At 37.6% G+C, this 20135-nt stretch overlaps 2 protein-coding genes across 3 annotated transcripts in view; both read right to left on the bottom strand.

Moving 5' to 3' along the window:
- LOC140162600 (antiviral innate immune response receptor RIG-I-like) overlaps positions 1-20095 on the bottom strand; it is a 35546-nt gene extending 15451 nt beyond the window's left edge. The window contains exons 1-10 of one of the 2 annotated variants that reach the window (XM_072185865.1): positions 20021-20095; positions 14275-14527; positions 12144-12368; positions 11313-11387; positions 10527-10695; positions 9920-10015; positions 9008-9171; positions 7791-7932; positions 3757-4002; positions 2852-3031 (exon numbers count right to left, since the gene is read on the bottom strand). In XM_072185865.1, coding sequence (XP_072041966.1) covers positions 2852-3031; positions 3757-4002; positions 7791-7932; positions 9008-9171; positions 9920-10015; positions 10527-10695; positions 11313-11387; positions 12144-12239 — 1168 coding nt within the window. In that variant the 5' untranslated portion in view covers positions 12240-12368; positions 14275-14527; positions 20021-20095. Of the gene's footprint in view, positions 1-2851; positions 3032-3756; positions 4003-7790; positions 7933-9007; positions 9172-9919; positions 10016-10526; positions 10696-11312; positions 11388-12143; positions 12369-14274; positions 14528-16785; positions 17594-20020 lie in introns of those variants that run through there. The other variant, XM_072185864.1, reaches the window with a different exon arrangement.
- On the bottom strand, positions 13864-20062 carry LOC140161716 (mitogen-activated protein kinase kinase kinase 20-like). Its single transcript, XM_072185016.1, has 4 exons — positions 20021-20062; positions 16786-17653; positions 14275-14527; positions 13864-13891 (listed from the first exon to the last, which is right to left on the bottom strand). The coding sequence occupies exons 1-4, from the start codon at positions 20060-20062 to the stop codon at positions 13864-13866; spliced, it is 1191 nt and encodes a 396-aa protein (XP_072041117.1).
- Positions 20096-20135: the final 40 nt, after the last annotated feature.

Below are 20135 nucleotides of genomic sequence, written 5' to 3'. Positions count from 1 at the left end.
AATTTTCCGTAAATTTTTGACAAAATCAGTCATAACTGGCTGGGTATAACTGGGTAATTGAGTTTGAATTTCGCGCTGGGATCAATCCCATGCGCAAATGCTTGCTGCTACCGAGTACCGTTCATGTCATGGACTGAATAAACATGATCGAATAACAAATTAAATACTTGTTTGTGACATTCCCTATTCTTGATTCATTTTAAAATATCCGATTTAAAAAAATATCGTCTTGCAGTAATCAAAAAATTAATAAAGAACCGCCGATTTCGTCAAATCCAGCCCATATAAAGGTTTTCATATTTAGCGCATTGCGGTAATCATGGTAATACATTCTTTCCACACAATCACGATTGAAAGAAACAGATACTCGGGCAGATACTTTATGATAAAATAAATACAATTTAGGCTTAGTAGACCGTTATTAAATGGAAATCTGAATAAAATTAAAACATTGTCACTTGTGTCACGATTCTTTAATGATAGTACAATCCGTGTACGGTACTGAAAAAGTGAAACATTCATGTTTTATGGATTACCGAACACGATGCGTAAATTGCTGAAGAAATTGCAGGGACGGATATGCACAAACACAGCGACTCGCTTCGGGGCTTCGTCCGCCGGCAGCACTTGCGTTGTGTGTTCCATATATCTGTGGTTTCATGGGGTGTTTCAGCAGATTTGATCAATCGTTCCCTTATATTTGGAACATTTACAGGAATAAATTTTGCTGATGAAGTAGCAATAAGTTGGAAATATCAGAATGTGAATATCAAATCGGTCATTCTGTCTGCAAGTACAGTACAGTCGCGGATACTGAACACTCGGCGTAGTGAGACTCAGTCAGTCACTGAGCTAATCCCGTATGTATCTATATACAAGTTCGCCTATCATACATGACCGGTTGTAAAGCTAAGAAATAATTAAAAAATCCTGTACATGTACCTTATTCTATTCCTTCATTTTCTCATTGTGATAAGTTCATCTCAACTTGGTGTGACGATCTGAACTGGTAGCACTAGCAGTTATTTTTTGCAATCTGTTTTCATTCGGCGAATCTTCGCTCTTCGTGCTTTACTGTAATATTCCCTATGCATATCGTGGATGGCTTGGCCTATCCCAAATCACCCCGGCCAGCACATTTTTAAATCCCCACACTTTATTCAGGAACTTCATTCTTGATTTGATCATGATATTTCCTTCATGTAATTCTTATTTTATTGAAGATATTTTTCATGTAAAGTTGACAATGACTGAATTGGCCCGATGCATGCCACAGTAATACACGGACATTGTGTTTACAATCAAACCCGGAAGTAACTGTGTGTCCCTGGGCTGACGTCATCAACGAAAGCGCCCAATTTGAACGATTTCGTTTTGTAATTTAGGGGGGGTGCCAATATCCAATCTTTGCATGGAGATTATGTCTAGCCTGGTACGCTATGCAAATAAAAATATTCTTTTCTGCTTCCTGACATCATAAGCTTTCCATTGATATATAACTTTATTTTCAATGAGGTTCACCTTTAAGGGACAAAAAATAGGTTTTAAGTTGCAACTTTTTTCTGAGAGTGAAGTATGCATGCTGCTAAGAAGATTTCGGTACACCGTATTACGATTGCAGTAGTCGTGAAACACAGGAATAATAATCTATATTTGTTAATTGGTGCCAGGACAGATTTATTAATTGGTGCCAGGTATATCAATGACTAACTTTTTAAGGTTTCTTTATAGAACCGTTTCATTTATTTATAACATTCGGCCGAAGCCAGGCTAATCCCAATAGTGCTCAGAGGCTACTAAATTCAAGGGATGCCATCCGGATATGACGGGACAGGGATATGGAAAGAAGTCCGATTTTAGATGCAGGAGGAAAACCGGAGCACCCGGAGAAAAACCTGCGAGGACGAGCATGGATCGGCAACCAAACTCACATGTGGCGCCGCGGGGAATTGAACCCCGGCCACAGCGGTGAGAACCCAGCAAACACAAAACGTTTTCGATATCATTCGCACAAGGTTATAAAATGTTGTCAGAAAACGTTTAAATGTCGGGTTATATAAAGGGTATATTAAGAGTATAAAACGTTTTCATAACCTTAAAAATAATTTTTTAATAATCTACTACTCAGCAAACAAAATGTTTTACAGAAAACGTTTAAATGTCGGGTTATATAAAGGGTATAAAAACGTTTTAATATCATTCCAAAAACATTCTTGAAAACTTGATACAAAACATTCTAAACAGAATGTTATTTTGGGGTTGAAAAAATATTTTGCGAAAAATGTTTGCCCAAAATATTTTCAATAACGTTTTAAAAACGTTTTCATGACCTTTATATAACCCGACATTTAAATGTTATTAAAAGGTTTTGAAAAAACATTTTAAGAACATTTCAGTGTTTGCTTGGTTCAAATATTTTAACATAATGTTATTTAAGTATTGACACAATATTTGGCAAAAAGATTTGCAAAAGTAGTTTACAATAACATTTTTTGAAAACATTTAAAAATATTGTTGTAGTGTGTTTTCATACAAAACGTTTTAAAACGTTATCTTGACCTTTATATAACCCGACATTTTAATGTTATTAAAACGTTTTTACCTAAACCAAAAGCCAAAATATAACTTATTTAAAACGTTTTTAAAACGTTTTTGTGTTTGCTGGGAAGCGAGTGAGAAGACCACTACACTAACCCGCCCTCCCTAAATGTTTCATTGCTTGTGGTGCTGTATAAAAAGGTCTAAGTTGCATTTTTTTCTAAGAGTGTTCTCTTCCCTGATTTTATCATAAAAATGGCAAAAAACATGAAAGATGAAGTTGCAATCAGAGAAAAAGAAGATTAAGAATTACCTTTAGTCTGAATTCGTCCCACTATATTCGTTGTGTGGTTATATCGTACAACCACATTGCATGATGCGACATCCAACCCTTCCTGAGCAATAGACGTCGCTACGATTAGCTGGTGATTGCCTTCACGAAATCTAGAGAGGAGATCTATCTGCTGACTTTGTGTCATTCGTATTTCTGAAACTAAATAGAGTGTTTGAGAGCTTTTGAGACGAGAGTGCAATAAAAAGAGTACCTTTGTATACACGTGCGTGAGTGGGTGGGTGGCGGCGGTGGCTGTGCATGATAGTGGGCGAGAACTTGTGCAAGTTCGGCCATCCCTCTTTGTGAAATGTCTTTTGAGACCGCGGATAGTGCAGTGACACACGTCTTTGCACTGCAAGATTTTAATTCCATGATAAAATTTACATTGGAAAAAAATTACACTGATCATTCCATAGCGAGTGTGTAGAATAATTCAAATATCACAGATATACTTTTGTAGGTCCTGTGGTTCTTGAGTTATGTAAAGAAGGCTGAAACAACAACACATTTGTAACACGTACATAACTCATTAACAACAATAAATCAAACAAGTTTTCAAAGTATATGATTTGTAGAATGAACTTTTGCAAAACATCAAAGTGTTATTTTTCAATGATATATTGATTTAGATAATAAAAATCGTGTACCCTTAACTGTGTTATAGTGTAACGAGCTACACAGTTGAGTGGAAGTACACAGGTACACCCGTAAATACCCGACTACAGTGGTAATTAAAATGCGGCAAAAGAAACGGTGGATCTTTCTAATGTCTTACCAGTTTCTGGAATCACATTTCTCAAAAAGATTGTGAAACTTTGCTCAGTGGAAAGAACCCGAAATCATTTTTTTACGCACATTGACTTATTTCTTAATTAAGTACGCACCACGATCACCAGCATTGCCGGTGCCTGTTAAAAATCCAGGTCTCAGAAATTTCAAATCGTCTGTTTCTTCAATCCACCTCTTGAGAGCAGCAGTATATGACCTAGTCTTTGCAAATAGAATTCCGCGCTTCAATCCGGTGCGGACCAATGGGGTGAAAGCTTTCTTGAGTACTGCTTCTAACTTCATGAGAACTGGATTGGGATTGGCTGGGTCGTTGCTTATTTCCTGTAGACGATTTCTCTTTTCTGCATTAATGAAACGCACGGGAATAATATGTTATTGGTATTAACATGATTATAGAGCAGGCATTCTTAAATAGATTCTGTGAAGTGCCACATTAAAAATGAAATAACATAACCAAAATAGAGTAATAAAACAAATAAATTATTATTAATATTATTATTATCATCATTATTATTGTAACGACCCTACATCCTGGTATAGGCCTACACAGATCGTGACTTGAGTAACTGAGTGACCATGCTACATTCCTTGAACTCCAAGCCTTGCCAGGGCGTTGAACTACTAGCCACCTTGGACTTGTATGTATCTCTTGACCAACATGTGATAGCCATGAGCTTGCACTTGATCAACATGTGACTAGCATCCTCTCTTAATCGTGCAAAGTCAGCATAATGATATCTTAATCGTTCAAAGTCAGCATAATGATCAAGTGCCACGTCACCTCCCAAATAGTATAAATACAATAAGTTGCTCATGTTCAGTGTTCAGTTTGGACCTGGCGGCCCATAGTACAGATGTACTGGCAGAATATACTTCAACTACACTAGCCGCCTACTACCGGCTTGATTGGTAGAAGTATAGTTACGACACTAGTCGCCGTACTGGCTTGATTGGTAGTAGCGGGCCGGCTCTGGCTAATAACTTGGCCACCTCTGCCAGCGCACCCTTCACGGGACTGATCCCTGCTAAGTCCAGCAGTATTCTCTCACATGCGGTCAACATACAGGTTTAAGGGACCCTCCCTGATATGATGTTGAAGAAATAATACCAGTACAGCTACCAGACAAACATAAAAGCCTAGTTGTCAAGACAGTCTCACTTCTTGTGTGATTCATTCCTTCTACCAAGCCCCTCTCGCCCCGGCAGAAAAGTTACATTATTATTATTATTATTATTATTATTATTATTATTATTATTATTATTACTATTACTATTACTATTATTATTATTATTATTATTATTATTATTATTATTATTATTATTATTATTATTATTATTATTATTATTCCTGAGGTGGACTCGATCAATGAAGGCAAAGCCAAGCAAATGTCGATCCCATGCCATGAAGAGATTTGTTTCAAATAAGAAACAAAAGCAAGAGTGACATAAAACCTGAGACTAATATTCGTCTCAGCATAAAACCCAATATGTGGCATACCATCCAAAGTTGACAATAGATGAAGAAGAGATTGCAAATATCTACGACCAACCCATGCGATTCCTCGGCAAGCTTATCTGAAAGATAAGGAAATCAGAGAGTATGTAAAGCAGAAACTAACAAACATGCTGAAAAAGACGGACAAAAGCCTACTCAATGGAATCATGAAGATGTGGATATATAATAATTCAATCCTACCCAAACTGACATGGGAGTTTACCATCTACAACTTCCCAATTACATACATCGAGGGCTTGGAAGCTACCTGCACCAAATACTTGAAAAGATGGGCAGGAATAAGCCGATGTACCACCAACAGTGCTCTATACAGAAGCAGGAAGAAGTATGGGCTTCACCTTAAAAGACTCACCACTTCTGTAAAATGCATGAAGTCACCAAGCACCATCTCAACAAGTATTCTATAGATGGAAAAACACAGACTCTCTACGAAGACTGCCTACAAAGAAAAGCAAATCAATCAAGGTGGAACGGTGTCAGAGAACTTGAACAAAGAGAGCGACATCTGATACTGAATGAGATGTGCAGAGGTCAAACAGACAGAGCAGGCCTTGGTTTCAAAAAGAACCAGAAACTGTTAAGAGACATGTAACCCCAAGAACACAGGAAATGCCTCACTAGTCTGGTAAAAGATGTAGATGAAGATGACATGCTTGTGTACATCTATGGCTGCGCCAAACAAGGACAATGGCTCAGATGGGACTCTGCCATGCAAGTAGATACATCTTGGAAGAAGCTCCTTTATGTATGGACACCAGAGCTCATATCTTTCCATGTCAATGCCATCCACGACCAACTTCCATCACCAGCTAATTTGAGACTCTGGGGAAAGACCAACCTCGGATCCTGCCATTTATGTCATCATAATAACTGCACTCTATTCCATATCTTAAATGGATGTAACTATTCTCTGCAGAGTGGTAGATACAACTGGAGACATGATCAGACACTGAAAGCTGTAGCAAATGGCATAATGCCCTTCATTGAAGATGCAAATCAGAAGTCGTACACCCCTCCAGAAGATACCCACTATATGACTACTATCAAATTCCGCACTGCAGATGGTGTAACCTACCGGAATCCAGCACTGCCTCTTCCAAAAAGGGATTCAACAAAACTCTTACAGAAGGCCAATGACTGGGAATTTCTGATGGATGAGGAACATAAGCAAGTAGTATTTCCTTCCATAATCACAGAGACTGCAAGACGTCCTGATATTACAATCTATTCTGAAAGGACCAAAACAGTTATCATCATTGAGCTTACAGTCCCAATGGAAGAAAACCTGTCAAATGCCAATGCAAGAAAGAAAAGCAAATACCAAGATCTTGTAGCCGAAATTGGAAGCAGAGGTATTTACAACACATCGCTGACAAAATGCATCGCTGCTCTCGGAGTACCAAGTGGAAAGAGACGTAGCATCACGGATGTGGCTTCTAAAACCGCACTCAGAACCAGCTATGTGATATGGTTATGCCGTCAAAGCAAAGCATTCCGACAGATAGACCTGATTCAAAGCTGGAAACCGTCTCCATGTGAAGATAAAGAAGACGAACCAGCACAAGTCACTCAGACCTAAATATGCCAAATGATACTTATAAATATTCCTCAACGACACTTTTCATAGCTGTACACTAGTCCTGCCTGCTGCCTTATATCACCTCGGGTGGACCGTTGCAACGGTGTGGCACTTGCTAGTGTAACAAGCTGATTTTGTTCGTGTGTTAGTTAGACCGCAACAAGGTGATTTTTCCAATTTTGTCATCTTCCAAGAGAGAAATACACCAGGAGTGCTCATCTTAAGAAGGGTGAAATTAGACTCCGAAGATAACCGCGCTGGTGATCTCTGATGATGGTTTAATTAAATCTATCTCTGAGGGAAGCGTGACGGTTGTGCGCTCTCAAAACCGGTTTACCAGAGTCTGGTCCTAAGTCCAGAGACCTCAGAGATTCCTGCTTCGTGGACACAACGTCTGAGGATGTCCTTTTGAGCTCGCTGCATGTATGCAGGTGCTCGGGATCATTTCGGCTGATGGAGTTCATGTCAGCACTGGAATATGCTCTGAGGGAAGCGGGAGGGTTGTGCGCACTTAAAACCGGTTTAACCCACCAGAGTCTGGTCCTAAGTCCAGAGACCTCAGGGAATCAATTGATGCCTACCCAAGACAAGCAGATATGCAATGCAAGAAATACTTCCCAAGACACCTTCAAAGAGGCATTATAATGGAGTGCTCATCTGTATAAGGGTGAAATAAGACTCCGAAGGTGACTGCGCAGGTGCTCTACCAATGAATTACTTCTCTTCCTTATTATTATTATTATTATTATTGGATCCTGCACTATTGGGAGGGCGAGTTAATTCTCGCTCGCCTCTCATCAACAAGGCCCGGGTTCAATTCCTCACGTTGACACAAGTCAATTTGGTTGCCGATCCATGTTCGTCCTCCTAGATTTTTCTCCGGGTTTTCCTCCTGCATCTAAATCAGACCTCTTCCCAAATCCCGGTCCCTGTCATAGTCGGTTGGCATCCCTTTGATGTAGCAGCCTCTGGGCACTATTGGGCTTTGCCTGGCTTCGGCCGAAAGTTATAAAATAATTAGCCGACTTACTCACCATCAAAGAGCCGCACTAAATATTTATCGGTATCGTCAAATCTCTTCCGATTGAACTCGAGATCTTGTCTAAAATTCTCCAAATGCGCAAGGGCGTCCTTTGAACGAATGTTGCGATTGATGTCAAGGCTCTCATTGTATTTCTAGATTAAGAAAACATGAAATTGACAAGGGTTTGAAATTTGTACATTCTTTTGGTATTTGGGGTAAAATATTGGTATTATTAATGAATTTAGTGAAATGAAACAAGGCGGTTCTTGAACTATGAGCCTACTTTCGCGATCACCTGGAACATTTGAAAATCCAACAATAATTATTTACTAATTTGGCCTCAGATGACCCCTGATGACCTTAATAAAATAGCCATATTTTTCAAGTAGATGTACCAAATTTCATGAAAATTCAATATTTCCAAATTTCAAGTATATAGAAGTACCAATTGTAGTAAAAAGCCCACAATCTTTACTATTTTGACCTCAGATGACCCCTGAAGACATAAGAATGACCTTGAAACAAATTAAATTTCTATATTATTCAAGTAGAAGTACCAAGTTTCATGAAACTGCAACAATATTTACTAAATTGACCTCAGATGACCAATGGCTACCTTGATATATGAAAAACCCCACTCATATCCTAATGACACCACAACACTTACCTTCCCACCCCAAACTTTAAAGCTTGGTTATGGGTGGGGGTGTTGGTTAGGTACGGTTGGGCTGTGTGAACTTGGGCAAACCTGAACCCAGCCGTATCCAACCAATACCCCTACCCATAACCCAAAACATTAACCAAAACTTAACCTTTGTGCAACAATCTTTATTCAGTTGACCTCAATGACCTCCCGAGACAAATATCCTAACAATTACGGTACGTATCTGACCCTTGGAACCCTACTTATAAGCATAACACTGATACACCCATACTACAAGAATGTGTTGCAATATGGGATTAAAACGATTCACCTGAGAGCATTTTGATTAAACTTGAACCAAATCTTGTAAATGGATACGACAATACATTACATAAATACAACCATAAATGCTTATGGAAGGTTATCTACTTCCAGACTAGACTGTAAAATGAACAAAACAGCCGTGAGTTTTAGGTTGCTGACAATTGAATCGTTTGCTGTGTCAGATGTTAGCTCGGATTCTGTTATTCCGTAAACAAGTTAAACAACAACAGCAACAATGAAAAACAAACAAGTTAACCAACCTCAAGATGTTTTGCACACGTCAGCAGCTTGCGTCTTAATTTATCATTGGTGACTATCATGAATGCAACGTCTTGTGTGTGTCTTAGCCACTTAATGTAAGCGGTGTGTCCGTGATGGTTTGAAATCTCTAACAGGGGATTGTCCTCCACGAGAGCATTGAAAGCTATAGAAAAATAACAATAATTAGTCCTATTTAAAAGGTTTATTCAGCGCTTTGCTCATTCGGAGGATCGTAAAAATCATCCAAATTCACACAACGAAATTAAAAGTAGGGCCCCATTGGCGGTCACATATAAGATTCTTGAAATACTGATTAAGAAAAGTGCTTCATAAATCCACGAAAGATTCTGAATGATAGTTAGCAGAATCATAGGATATATGTGACGTGTCATGTCAAAAGGAGACACTCTTGGGCAGGTTATGAATTTTGAGTTTTTACATATCTTAAATATAGAGATATTTTGCTCCACAACGCCGTTTTCCCCAATGAAATCGGACATTCCTAAGGGAAGATATTGAGTTCGAAAGTTATGGTATTATGAAATTGGCAATTGAGATATCGGCCTTAAAAAAAATATTATTGACAATGTTGATAGTATGAAATAACTTGAAAATGTCTCAAAAACTACACGATGCCATGCAGTTATATTCCGGTCTGAAACTATCAGACAATATTTTTAGCATTCATAACATCACAAATTTGCAACAAACCTAAATTGTGAAAAAATCACCCCCGGACAGATTTTTGGCTATTTCTCCATTTATGATCCTGCCCAAAAGTGTCTCCTTTTGACATGACACGTCACATATATTAAGCCAATGAGCAAAGTCATTGATGATTTTTACGATGAGAGCATTTTCTTCTACGATTTACTTAAAGGTGATTATGATATGGGTGGATTATCATATACCTGGTGTATTCTGCATCAGTCCTTCAATCTGCTTCATGATTATCTTGATTTCATCTGCAAAGGGATCTTGCCTTCGTCCGGGAGCCTCCACAATGGCTAATAAAAGAAATGAAAAGTTGGGATCATTTTTATGAGCCGGTGTAGCAATATCTATCTATTCCAAGCCTGTTCTGAAGCTTTCTGGCGATTTGGATACAACAACTCATTGGATACAACAAATAACATATATAGATCAAATACACGAAGCTGGTAAATTTGTGACTATTTTTGCATTTTTCTCAAAAATTAATAACACACTGGTAACAAAAGTTATGTATATTATTGGGGCCAGGAATCCAATTACTACACTGAAATTTCAGTGAATCAAGACAAGCTGTTCAGTAAATATGATAGGAAATGAGGTACATCCTAGCGGTACCTCATTTTCTATCACTAGTATCGAACCGCTTGTCTTGGGTCACTGAAATTCCAGTGCAGTAATTGGATTCCTTGCCCCTATAATATACATAACTTTTGTTACCAGGGTGTTTTTAGTTTTTGAGAAAAATGCAAAAATAGTCACAAATTTATTGAGGGGTGTAGTACCCCCTTAAACTTTCATAATTACCTTCATCGGGGACGTTTTGATGCTCAGCAAGTTCTTCCAGACATTCCGGGCTGTGTACAGTTGATATAACTTCAGCGTCCAGATTGGCGCACAGTAACAACGTGTTTTCTTCAGCTTGGATATCCGTATTAGCTTGGCCACGGGAAAGGGATGCCGTCATGCCAAATATCTGTGGAAATCGTGATGGTGGACGATGGGTAGGATGATGAACAATAATGATTATAAATATTTGGGTGTTCAAATGGGTATATCAGCAACTCACTCACACACACTCACATATCGTACTCCATCCACACAACCCACCCCATCCAATACGTGTGGGGGTGAATGTGTAAGTTGGGGTGGGATGTGGGGTGTGCTTGTTGTGGCGGGTGAAGTGTATGTGATGAAGGTGTTTGTGACGCCAAATCATGCCACATTCATGTTGTACCGGAATTATCATACTGTATAGATAATATAAGGGCTAAATACTGTATTGCCAAAAAGGAGGAAGTTAAGGTCAGTTGGTCGGTTTTAATGTAAAAATAGTTTGCCATAATTATACAATATTAAAAAAACGCAAGTTTGTCACAAAATACAATGGTAAAAATGAGTTTTTCAGGCTGGTTGTTTGAATAATCAGAGTTGAAGTACGAATTACAAACAGGCAAAATATTTTTGCGAATTTCATACTCTAGTATGAAAATTCAATAGGCCTATGGAAAAAAGCGTGACTATTTTTTTTTCTGAATTCCCGACGAGAAAGCTTATCTATTAATTTGGTTTTTTTTAGGCCTAAAGTTTTACCTGTGGTCTTGAGTCTTCTCCAGAGAGCTTCATTGACCTATATATTGCCATGATTCTGTTATATGGGTTGCCTCCCTGTAAAACAATTAGAGAAGAAGCAAGGAGTCAAATATTTCTTCATTAATATTATGGTTTTTTTGTATTTTGATATTATGACCAGAGATTAGACATTTCGTCTGGTGCATTACATAATGATTTGTGACTTTTTTTGGAGAAAATTGGTGAATGGGAATGTGACATTGTGCTTTTCATATCGACAAAGATTCAGACTTGACTCTGCTTAATTAGCTACAGCCTCATCCCCATTTTTCGTCACAAAAACGGAGATTGTGGTATCAGATGAAAGTTCATATTTTTCTCATTATCCCAGTAAAATTTAACGCCAAATACATCTTTTCGTCCAAATGTTGTGAACATTTTTGGAAACAATAATGATAGGCCTCAATGTACAATAAAAAACGGAACATATAAAATCGGACAACGGTTCTTTTATTACATTTTTATTAATTAATTGGGGTAATATCAAATTTCACACACAGCATCCAGAACCGGCATCCAGTACTCAAAATATTGGTCCAGCCGTGTACAGGACAGTAAAAACAAACATTCCTATCGTTTCTCTAAGGATAGACAGGTCGAATATTTATCGTATTGTTCGCGGTGTTATTGGTCCAGCCTATTCTGTGTCAGGGATAGGCAGGTCCAATATTTTATCGTAGTGGTTATGGTGTTATCATGGTTATTGGATCTGCCTATTCTGTGTTAAACGATAGAGGATAGTAAAAACAAAAATTCCTATCGTTTATTCTTAACCAATTCGACCCGACCAACCTGGCAGTTGTGGCATTCATCCAATATAAGCAATCCAATCTCAGATAGTTTGACAATCTTTTCCTCCAAGGCATAGATCAAGATTCCTGCAGTCATCACAATGACCGACTTCTCCTGGAGTATGTGATTGAGAGGACGGTAAGGGGTTCCTCCGCTAACACCGATAATCGACTTGGAATCCAAAAAGCGACGAAACACCTTGCACTGCTGGTCAACTAGAATAACCTTATGTTGATTCGAAAAAATAGAAAGGTCAAAACTAATCCCCCAAGCATTGATGACTTTTTGGGCGGGTGCGTGCCGCACCCGCCCTATATTCTTTGGCTATTGACCTACTTTTTCACATGCCGCAGTGTTGAGAAAATATTCGTGCCGGTTATATCCCAAACACCCACAGAGGTGATAGTTTACGGCGAGTTTTGTAATTATTACTTGATTTTGATATGTAAGTAATACGATAAAGTCGTCATAGGCAGTAATGTGTTTGTATTAAAAGAAATAACAAAAATAATTATTTAAGTAATAGAAATACTATTTGGAAATTGCAGCAAGATTTGCCGATGTTTTTATTTGAACAGTACCAGTTCACCAGTTTTGCTAGTTTTCCTAATCTTTGGGCTAAATTAATAGCATCGTGAAGGTCATTTTTATACTGATAGCTTCGGTATGTACTTAAATACAGCTTGTATGTGCATTGTGTTCAGTGTGTACATAAGCTATTTACTTTTCAAATCTTGTGACAAATTGCTGATGCTTGTATAAGGTATCATAGACAAATTATTAGAATGCATGTGCACCAGTAGAAATGACCCAGGTTGAATAAAATAAATAAACATATGAATGAATATTTTATTCCCTGGATTATTTTTGTTGGGACAAAATAATGATATAGTTTGACGCTTTAAAATACAGTTATGTTAATCATACAAGTTACAAAGTTAAAAAATAATATCGAAATATTGTAAAATCAAATATTTGATGTATCAAAACAACATATTGAGGAAATTGATATGACAGATTTTTAAACTTTGATATGGAAAGATACCCCAGCCCTGTTGTCTCACCAGAGAAGATGAGCAGAAGTCTTTCTATCTGATGATAAAAAAACTCTAGGTATGATTACGAAAATGTTTTAAATAACTATTATCTACAAAAGTTTTATAACAATGTTTTATATAAAATGTTAACATAAAACGTCTTCTGTTATGATGTGAAGGGTTAATATAAAAACAGGGAAAATCTGTTCCAAATGACCAGTAGAGAACAAGGGATAAGCAATAGATAAGATTCAAATCAGGGAAAATATGACACAACCTCCAATTGGGAATAACAAACGTATAAACGTATAAAGTTAAAAACTCCTTTAACTTTGGTTATACGTTTTGTGTTATTCCCCCATTGGAAATCGATGTTGTGTCATATTTTCCCCGTTTTTAATTGTGAAGACTTACTCATTCTTTCATTTCTCTTGACAATTTTTCATTTGCCCGCCCTATTCCTTTTAAAGGAATTTTTATTTACTTATATTGAATGTGTATTTCGATTTTAAGCACTAAATCTGTACTCCGTCTTTCGGAGGGGATGTCAGCCCCTCGGTACAGCATAGAGAGCTTGGGGCACTTAATATTGAGGTTTGCATTGCGGGCCTTATAAGACCTCTTGTTTTATTCCCCAAAACTTATCCTAAATCGGCCTTGTATCGGGACAAGGGACAGGAATATCACATATCTTGTCTTTCGATCCAAGGTCTAAGGGCAAAAATATAAATTGTTACTTGTTGGGTGTCAGAGGATGGCCTCCATTTTTTTTAAATCTATATCTTGTTATTCTTCTTTGTTTTAACTAAAGGTATACTTTTGATAGGTTTCTTAGTTTGGCTTAAGCATTTTGCATGGGTCTGGTCTTTTGATTTTCCATAATCTTGCGTGTGTCATTTACCGACCGACTGGACCACATCAAAATACAATTAGTTGTCAGCCGAATTCTAAACATAAAACAAACCTTTAAAATCATTCTCTGCGATAATTTTCTTCATTTCTGATTAAAATGAAAACAGGTACTACTACCATGACTACAGTTTAAAAGAAAACTACTGCAGTTTAAAAAAAATAAACAAATAAACAAGCCAAACCTTGTCAACCAGGAAAACGACCTTCCTCGGCCTCTCTGTAACTGCAAAGAACTTGCTCCCTCTTGAAGACTACCACGTGAATTCTCTAAGAACTCCTTGGCTACCTTCACAGCAACGATAGTCTTGCCGCATCCGGTTGGAGCTACGATGATCGTGTTCTTTTCACCATCTGGTCCCGGCAGAGCTGGTTCTACTAATTCAGACTGATAGTGACGCAGTTCAAGTTCTTCTTTTGGAGTCTGTTCGAGGGATTCTTTTAATTATTTTTAAATAAAAAGATATAAATAGTTGAAGTAAATTTGATATCAAACTGTTTCTTGAGGTAATAAACCAAATCGGTATTGGAAGTTTGCAATGCATTGTGGGACAGTTTTTGCAGTTTTGGGACACTTTGCTCTCTGGGAAAATTCAGAAAAATTCTTTTTTTGTGCGTACAAAATATAATCTTAAATGTTTTATATGAGTTAAAACAAACCCAAAAAACATTATTATTGAATAAATGAATATTTTAAATATATCGTCGGTCGCAACACATAGTGGCGTACGGTGATTTTGGTCAATTTTATAAAATTTTGCCCAACGGTTTTATATATCAAGTTCTTCAAGTATACCGAGTAAGAAAGCTCAACTATACTTAATTAATAAATAACGTTAATTAATCAATTGACGTATGTTAACAATCCCGTTTCACAAACTGACGCACGATCAACATACGCCATTATGTGAAACGGCGAAATCGGATTTGATGACATTTAGGCACATCATCCGTCAATAATATGGCGTATGCTTCAGACACGAGCCGAAACCCCCCAAATCTTCCGTTTCACATAGTGGCGTATAAGTTTAGAGCTAGATATATCATGTAAAAGTTATTCCTTTTTAACTATTAAAGTTACAGTTTAATAGTTTAATCCTTTAACTTCAATTTTAAATGTAATCGGTCCACGGAGAGATAATATTGAAGTAGTACTGACTATGTTATTAGTAGCATATTCTTCAAACGCGTTTTTCTCGGAAATGTATTTTGCGTTTGTCCTGCACGTACGCCACTATGTGTTGCGACCGACGATATCTAATGATAACAATATGAGAATAATAAATTAATTAATAATAATTACAGCAATTTTCCGGATATGTCAGGGGTCAAAGTGTCCCAAAACTGCTTTCAAAAACCGGAAGTTACAATGGCGATTGGGCTTATTCAATGGGTTAGACATTGGAAGATGGACATGAACCGCCTCCCCTACTTTAGTTAGTTTAAGTTAATTAGTTTTGTTTCAATGTGACTATTTACTTTTCAGTTTTAAAATAGCAGCAATCGAAAAAAATTTCTGCGACCCTTAAAACGTGTTCTTCTATGGATTGTTCAAGTGACCATACACAATACACAGTGCTCTCACCATTGACGCGTGACCTCTACAAACAGTGTGTGTTATAGGTATAGGGCATTGTCTAGTAAAGATTTAGTAAGGAAGGGCACGCATGACCTGAAATATTCCCCGTGTAAATCGAATGCAACTTTTAGTGACTATCACTTACTTGTGCACCGCTCTCTTCCGAGGGCATTAAAGCTAAACCCCTTGACTGATATTTTTTGTACTTGATGACAATCAAGAATAATGTATATATTACGTACATGTAGGCTAAAAACTGAGTAGGTGGGGCATCTACAAATGTTCGTACCTCCCTGATATGTAAGTGACAAATAACAGGAAAACAACTCCCATATCTGTCCATAACTTTGTCAGTGGAGCGAGATAGGGGATTTCAAGTGGGTGATTATTGATTGGCAAGTGCCATATTTGGGCATAAGTACAGTCCACCATTCAATGTGGAGGATGGGCTAGACTTTATCGATTGATTTTCCTGTTAACCAGGTTTAAGTACTGCAAAGGTCGTGTTTGCTGTAGATAATAACTGCACTATGCCCCGCCCGGGAATTGAAACCAGGACCTCTGGTTTAACCACTTGACCACGGGAGCTTCATGATTAGGCAGACTGTGAATTCAACCTATAATCGGTCACTTAACCCTACCTCCTTCATGCAAGTCATTCCATAATTGCTAGGGCTTGACAAGCTGAAAACGGTGGCATTTTTCGACGGGAATAAACAAACTATGATGGGATGACTTGCATGAAGGAGGTAGGATTGCTTGACCGCTTATAGGTTGAATTCCCAGTTTGCCTATTCATGAAGCTCCCGTGGACAAGTGGTTAAGGCGCTGGTCTCGTAAACCAGAGGTCCTGGGTTCAATAACTTTTTCTATCCCCCCCTTTAATCATGGCTCGACGGCGAAACTGATCATAGTTTGCTCATTCCCGTCGGCGAAACTCATCATAGTTTGCTCATTCCCGTCGAAAAAAGCCATCGTTTTCTTTTATACAGTTTACTCATGTTTATGAAACAGTGCTAGTCCCGTAGCCGCCCATCTACGGGTGAACGGACTTACGAAGCAGCAGCAAATAAAATCATAAAATATATATTGTTAACCTTCAATTTTAAATTATTACCTTCCTTGCTTCTTTTGGGATCAACAAGTGTATCCCTTGGCCTTCTCACAACACTTAGAATTTCTTCGATAGTTGGCCGTTTGTAGCGATCTTTTTCCCAGCAGCGCTTCATCAACTTTTCCAGGTCTTCAGGGCAGTCTGATGGAATGATGGGACGGAGATTATTTACTGTTACATTAAACATGATGCAGTGTGGTTCCATGCCTTCATACGGAGTCCCTCTTGTAAGCAGTTCCCACAAAACGACTCCATATGAAAAGAGGTCGAATTTTGGCGACAGTTTTTCGTCTTCATGAATCTCAGGTGGCATATATGCAGGAGTTCCTCGAGGGGTTGCATTGGCCATTGTCTTATCGGCATACTTCGACAAGCCGAAATCAGCCAACTTTAAGACATTCTCATCTGCAATAAGGTAGTTATCCGATTTCACATCTTTGTGAATGATTCCTTGTTTGTGGAGATATTCTATTGCCTGTGCTGCCTGAGTGGCCCAAGATGTAAACTGGTCTGGTGGTAACTTCTCTTTGCTCTTCTTGAGGTACGACTTCAAGGAACCTCCGTTACAGAGTTCAAGTATGAGAGTGAATGCTTCGAAAATTTCATCTCCCGGACTCTGCGCCACAATACCTATTAACTTAACAATGTTAGGGTGACTTAGGCCACAAAGTACACCAAGTTCAGTTTCATATTCCTTTTGATCATCCCGATCTGGGTTGAATCGCTTGACAGCAACATCCAGGCATTTACTTTTCCATTTCATGTGATAAACCGCTCCGAATCCGCCTTCTCCGAGTTTATGAACTTTGCCCTCTACCTTTTCTAAGTCACCACGTTGTATTTCTGGTGGAGGAGATGATGTTATCAGTTTCTGTTTTGAATAAAGCAAATGGTACACCAGTTTATGTAAATAAAATGGAAATGTTTTAAGGGGTCTTAACGGCTACGGTGTCATGCACAGATTTGCTTGAAGATAATACAGGATGTGATGGGTGAGAACAAATCTATATACCACTTGGTAATCGAATACCAGGGAAACTATAGTTGGAAAATAATGGGGAAAAAGTGTGGTGTCTTTATTTTTATCATTTCTGAGCCAGAACTTAAAGCCATATTGTAACATTTCCATAAAGATATATTAGTATTAAGTCCATAAAATGTTAGCTTTTAGTTACTGTCAGATATGTCCCATTTTAATTTCGAGCCGAACAACTGAGGTAAAGCAAAGAAAATTGGAATTTACTACCAGCGCCAGTCAATTGTGATACGGCACGATCGTTTGATGTGTATGACTGCCATAAACGCCATATACCGTATTATACGTACTGTGTTATGAGCATCGCATACGCGTTCGACTAATATTTGTTCAGACGGTTTATTCAGAGTCTCGGCTAAAGTCTTGATTTTTGCAAGGTATCTTTATACCTTACTAAAGTACATTCACAATCGTGTAAAAACAGAATTAAAAACAATATTGATGGTGTTCTTCTCGTCAGCCAATGGCTTTAAAGGTCATTTCAATTTCATATAGGTAGATGATCGCGAAGCAGATTTTCATGCTCTAAAAGACCATCACATGTAAAAGTAAAAATTTGATGCTTGTGTAATATTTTAAAGTTAATTAAAATGCATTTTTATTTCTGGTATATTAAATTTCTGTTTGGTTACAGACTTAACATTCATTAAAACTCATCATCCCTAGGTCTAAAAACAATCACTACTGCACACTGCTTTATGAGGGAAATGAGGTTACTATTTCATCCCTAGGTCGAAATGGTCAAGTCAAAGAGTTCACTGCTATTACGAATTATGTCATGGAGAATAAGACTACTTTTTAGCCTGTTAATCCACCACTTATATACTACGCGTTGTCTTACAAAATCGCTTACTGAGGACGAAGCAAATGCATGTTAAAGTCATAATGTACGATCTTATAATATGAATTTGGTTAATTTTTTTCAAACCTGATTTTTTGGCATATTTGTAATGTTTACACATGTCACAACTTGCACCTAAATGGAATCAGTCAAATTTGTTGTGTTTGTAGGTAAACAGAGCAAAGTTCCACATAAAGTCATAATTCAAGAAATTATGACTTTATGTCCGCCCATAGAACTGCGTGTTAAACGGCCAAAATAACAAGCAGTGTTTCTTTCACGTTACCTCGTTATTTCAGCTCAAAATGGACCGAAACCATTCCCGATCATTATTACGGTATTATTTCAGCATTTTGAGTAATGACAAATTTAAAATTTCAAGGAAATCGTACATTAAGCCTTTAAGAAGTCTCCTACTTCTTTCTACTTCGGTTCAAAGGTTGAAATACTTCCAAGGTCGGAAACGAATGATAATAGAGATTGGCTTTGCAAGCATCATCACTTTGGGGTAAGTGGGACACATTCTGGGGTAGGGGGTAAATTTGACACATATATTTATGATATTATTACATTAAAAGAACATATTTTACAGCAATGCATATTTATATCGGAGCATTTGGGCATTATTAACATAATTAAACCAAAAAATAGTAATGCTATACTATCATTATGTTTATTAATTTCATCTGAATATATAGGGGGCCTACAAAAAAAAAGTAATAATCAAGTCATTCAATAGGCGTGTTCAGTATTAATTTTATTTTTGAGCTAGTTGGCGGCATTATATGCAATTTAACTTAGTAATTTTGTTATTTTTTGTATCAAAAATTAATTTCAAGAACGACTGTCCCACCTACCTCATGTGGTTGGGGTAAGTGGGACATGCTAAATAGGCCCTAATTGGCTCATTTGTATAATTTCATCATGATTGTTTGCTATCAGGCTTGTAAAAAGTATTTTTTTCATGGTAAATGAAATATATTATCTCTCAATTTGTCCATCATCAGCAAAGATTTTAAAATATTTAGTAATAAATAAGTATAATTCCTCAAAGTTGGCCGCCACATCAAGGTAGTGTTAGTCTCAAGCATCTCCCGCAGCTCAAATACCAAATAAATACCAATATTGAGCAGTGAAATTATAACATACATATTTGATATGGGGTAAGTCACCATTCGGTATCGTATTGGTGGATTTAGTGCTGCAATTAAGATGTAGTATATAGTAAGTGTCCCATCACTTACCCCACTGTCCCACTTACCCTAACAGGCTACAGCCATATATTAGGCCATGGACGATTCAGAGAATGAATCTGTTCATTGCAAAATAATGATGCAAATTTACTTTAATATTCCACGTACCTTTAATTCTGGCGAGTCAGCACTGGCTTCCGTCGACGCCATTGCCACGTTGGCTATGTGACTAGTAGTAGGCCTAGTGAGTACATTATATTCACAGCTCTGTAAGTCAATTGCA

Source organism: Amphiura filiformis, chromosome 10 (assembly GCF_039555335.1).
Source record: "Amphiura filiformis chromosome 10, Afil_fr2py, whole genome shotgun sequence".
Taxonomy (NCBI): Eukaryota; Metazoa; Echinodermata; class Ophiuroidea; order Amphilepidida; family Amphiuridae; genus Amphiura; species Amphiura filiformis.
This window is presented reverse-complemented; position numbering and strand designations above follow the sequence as displayed.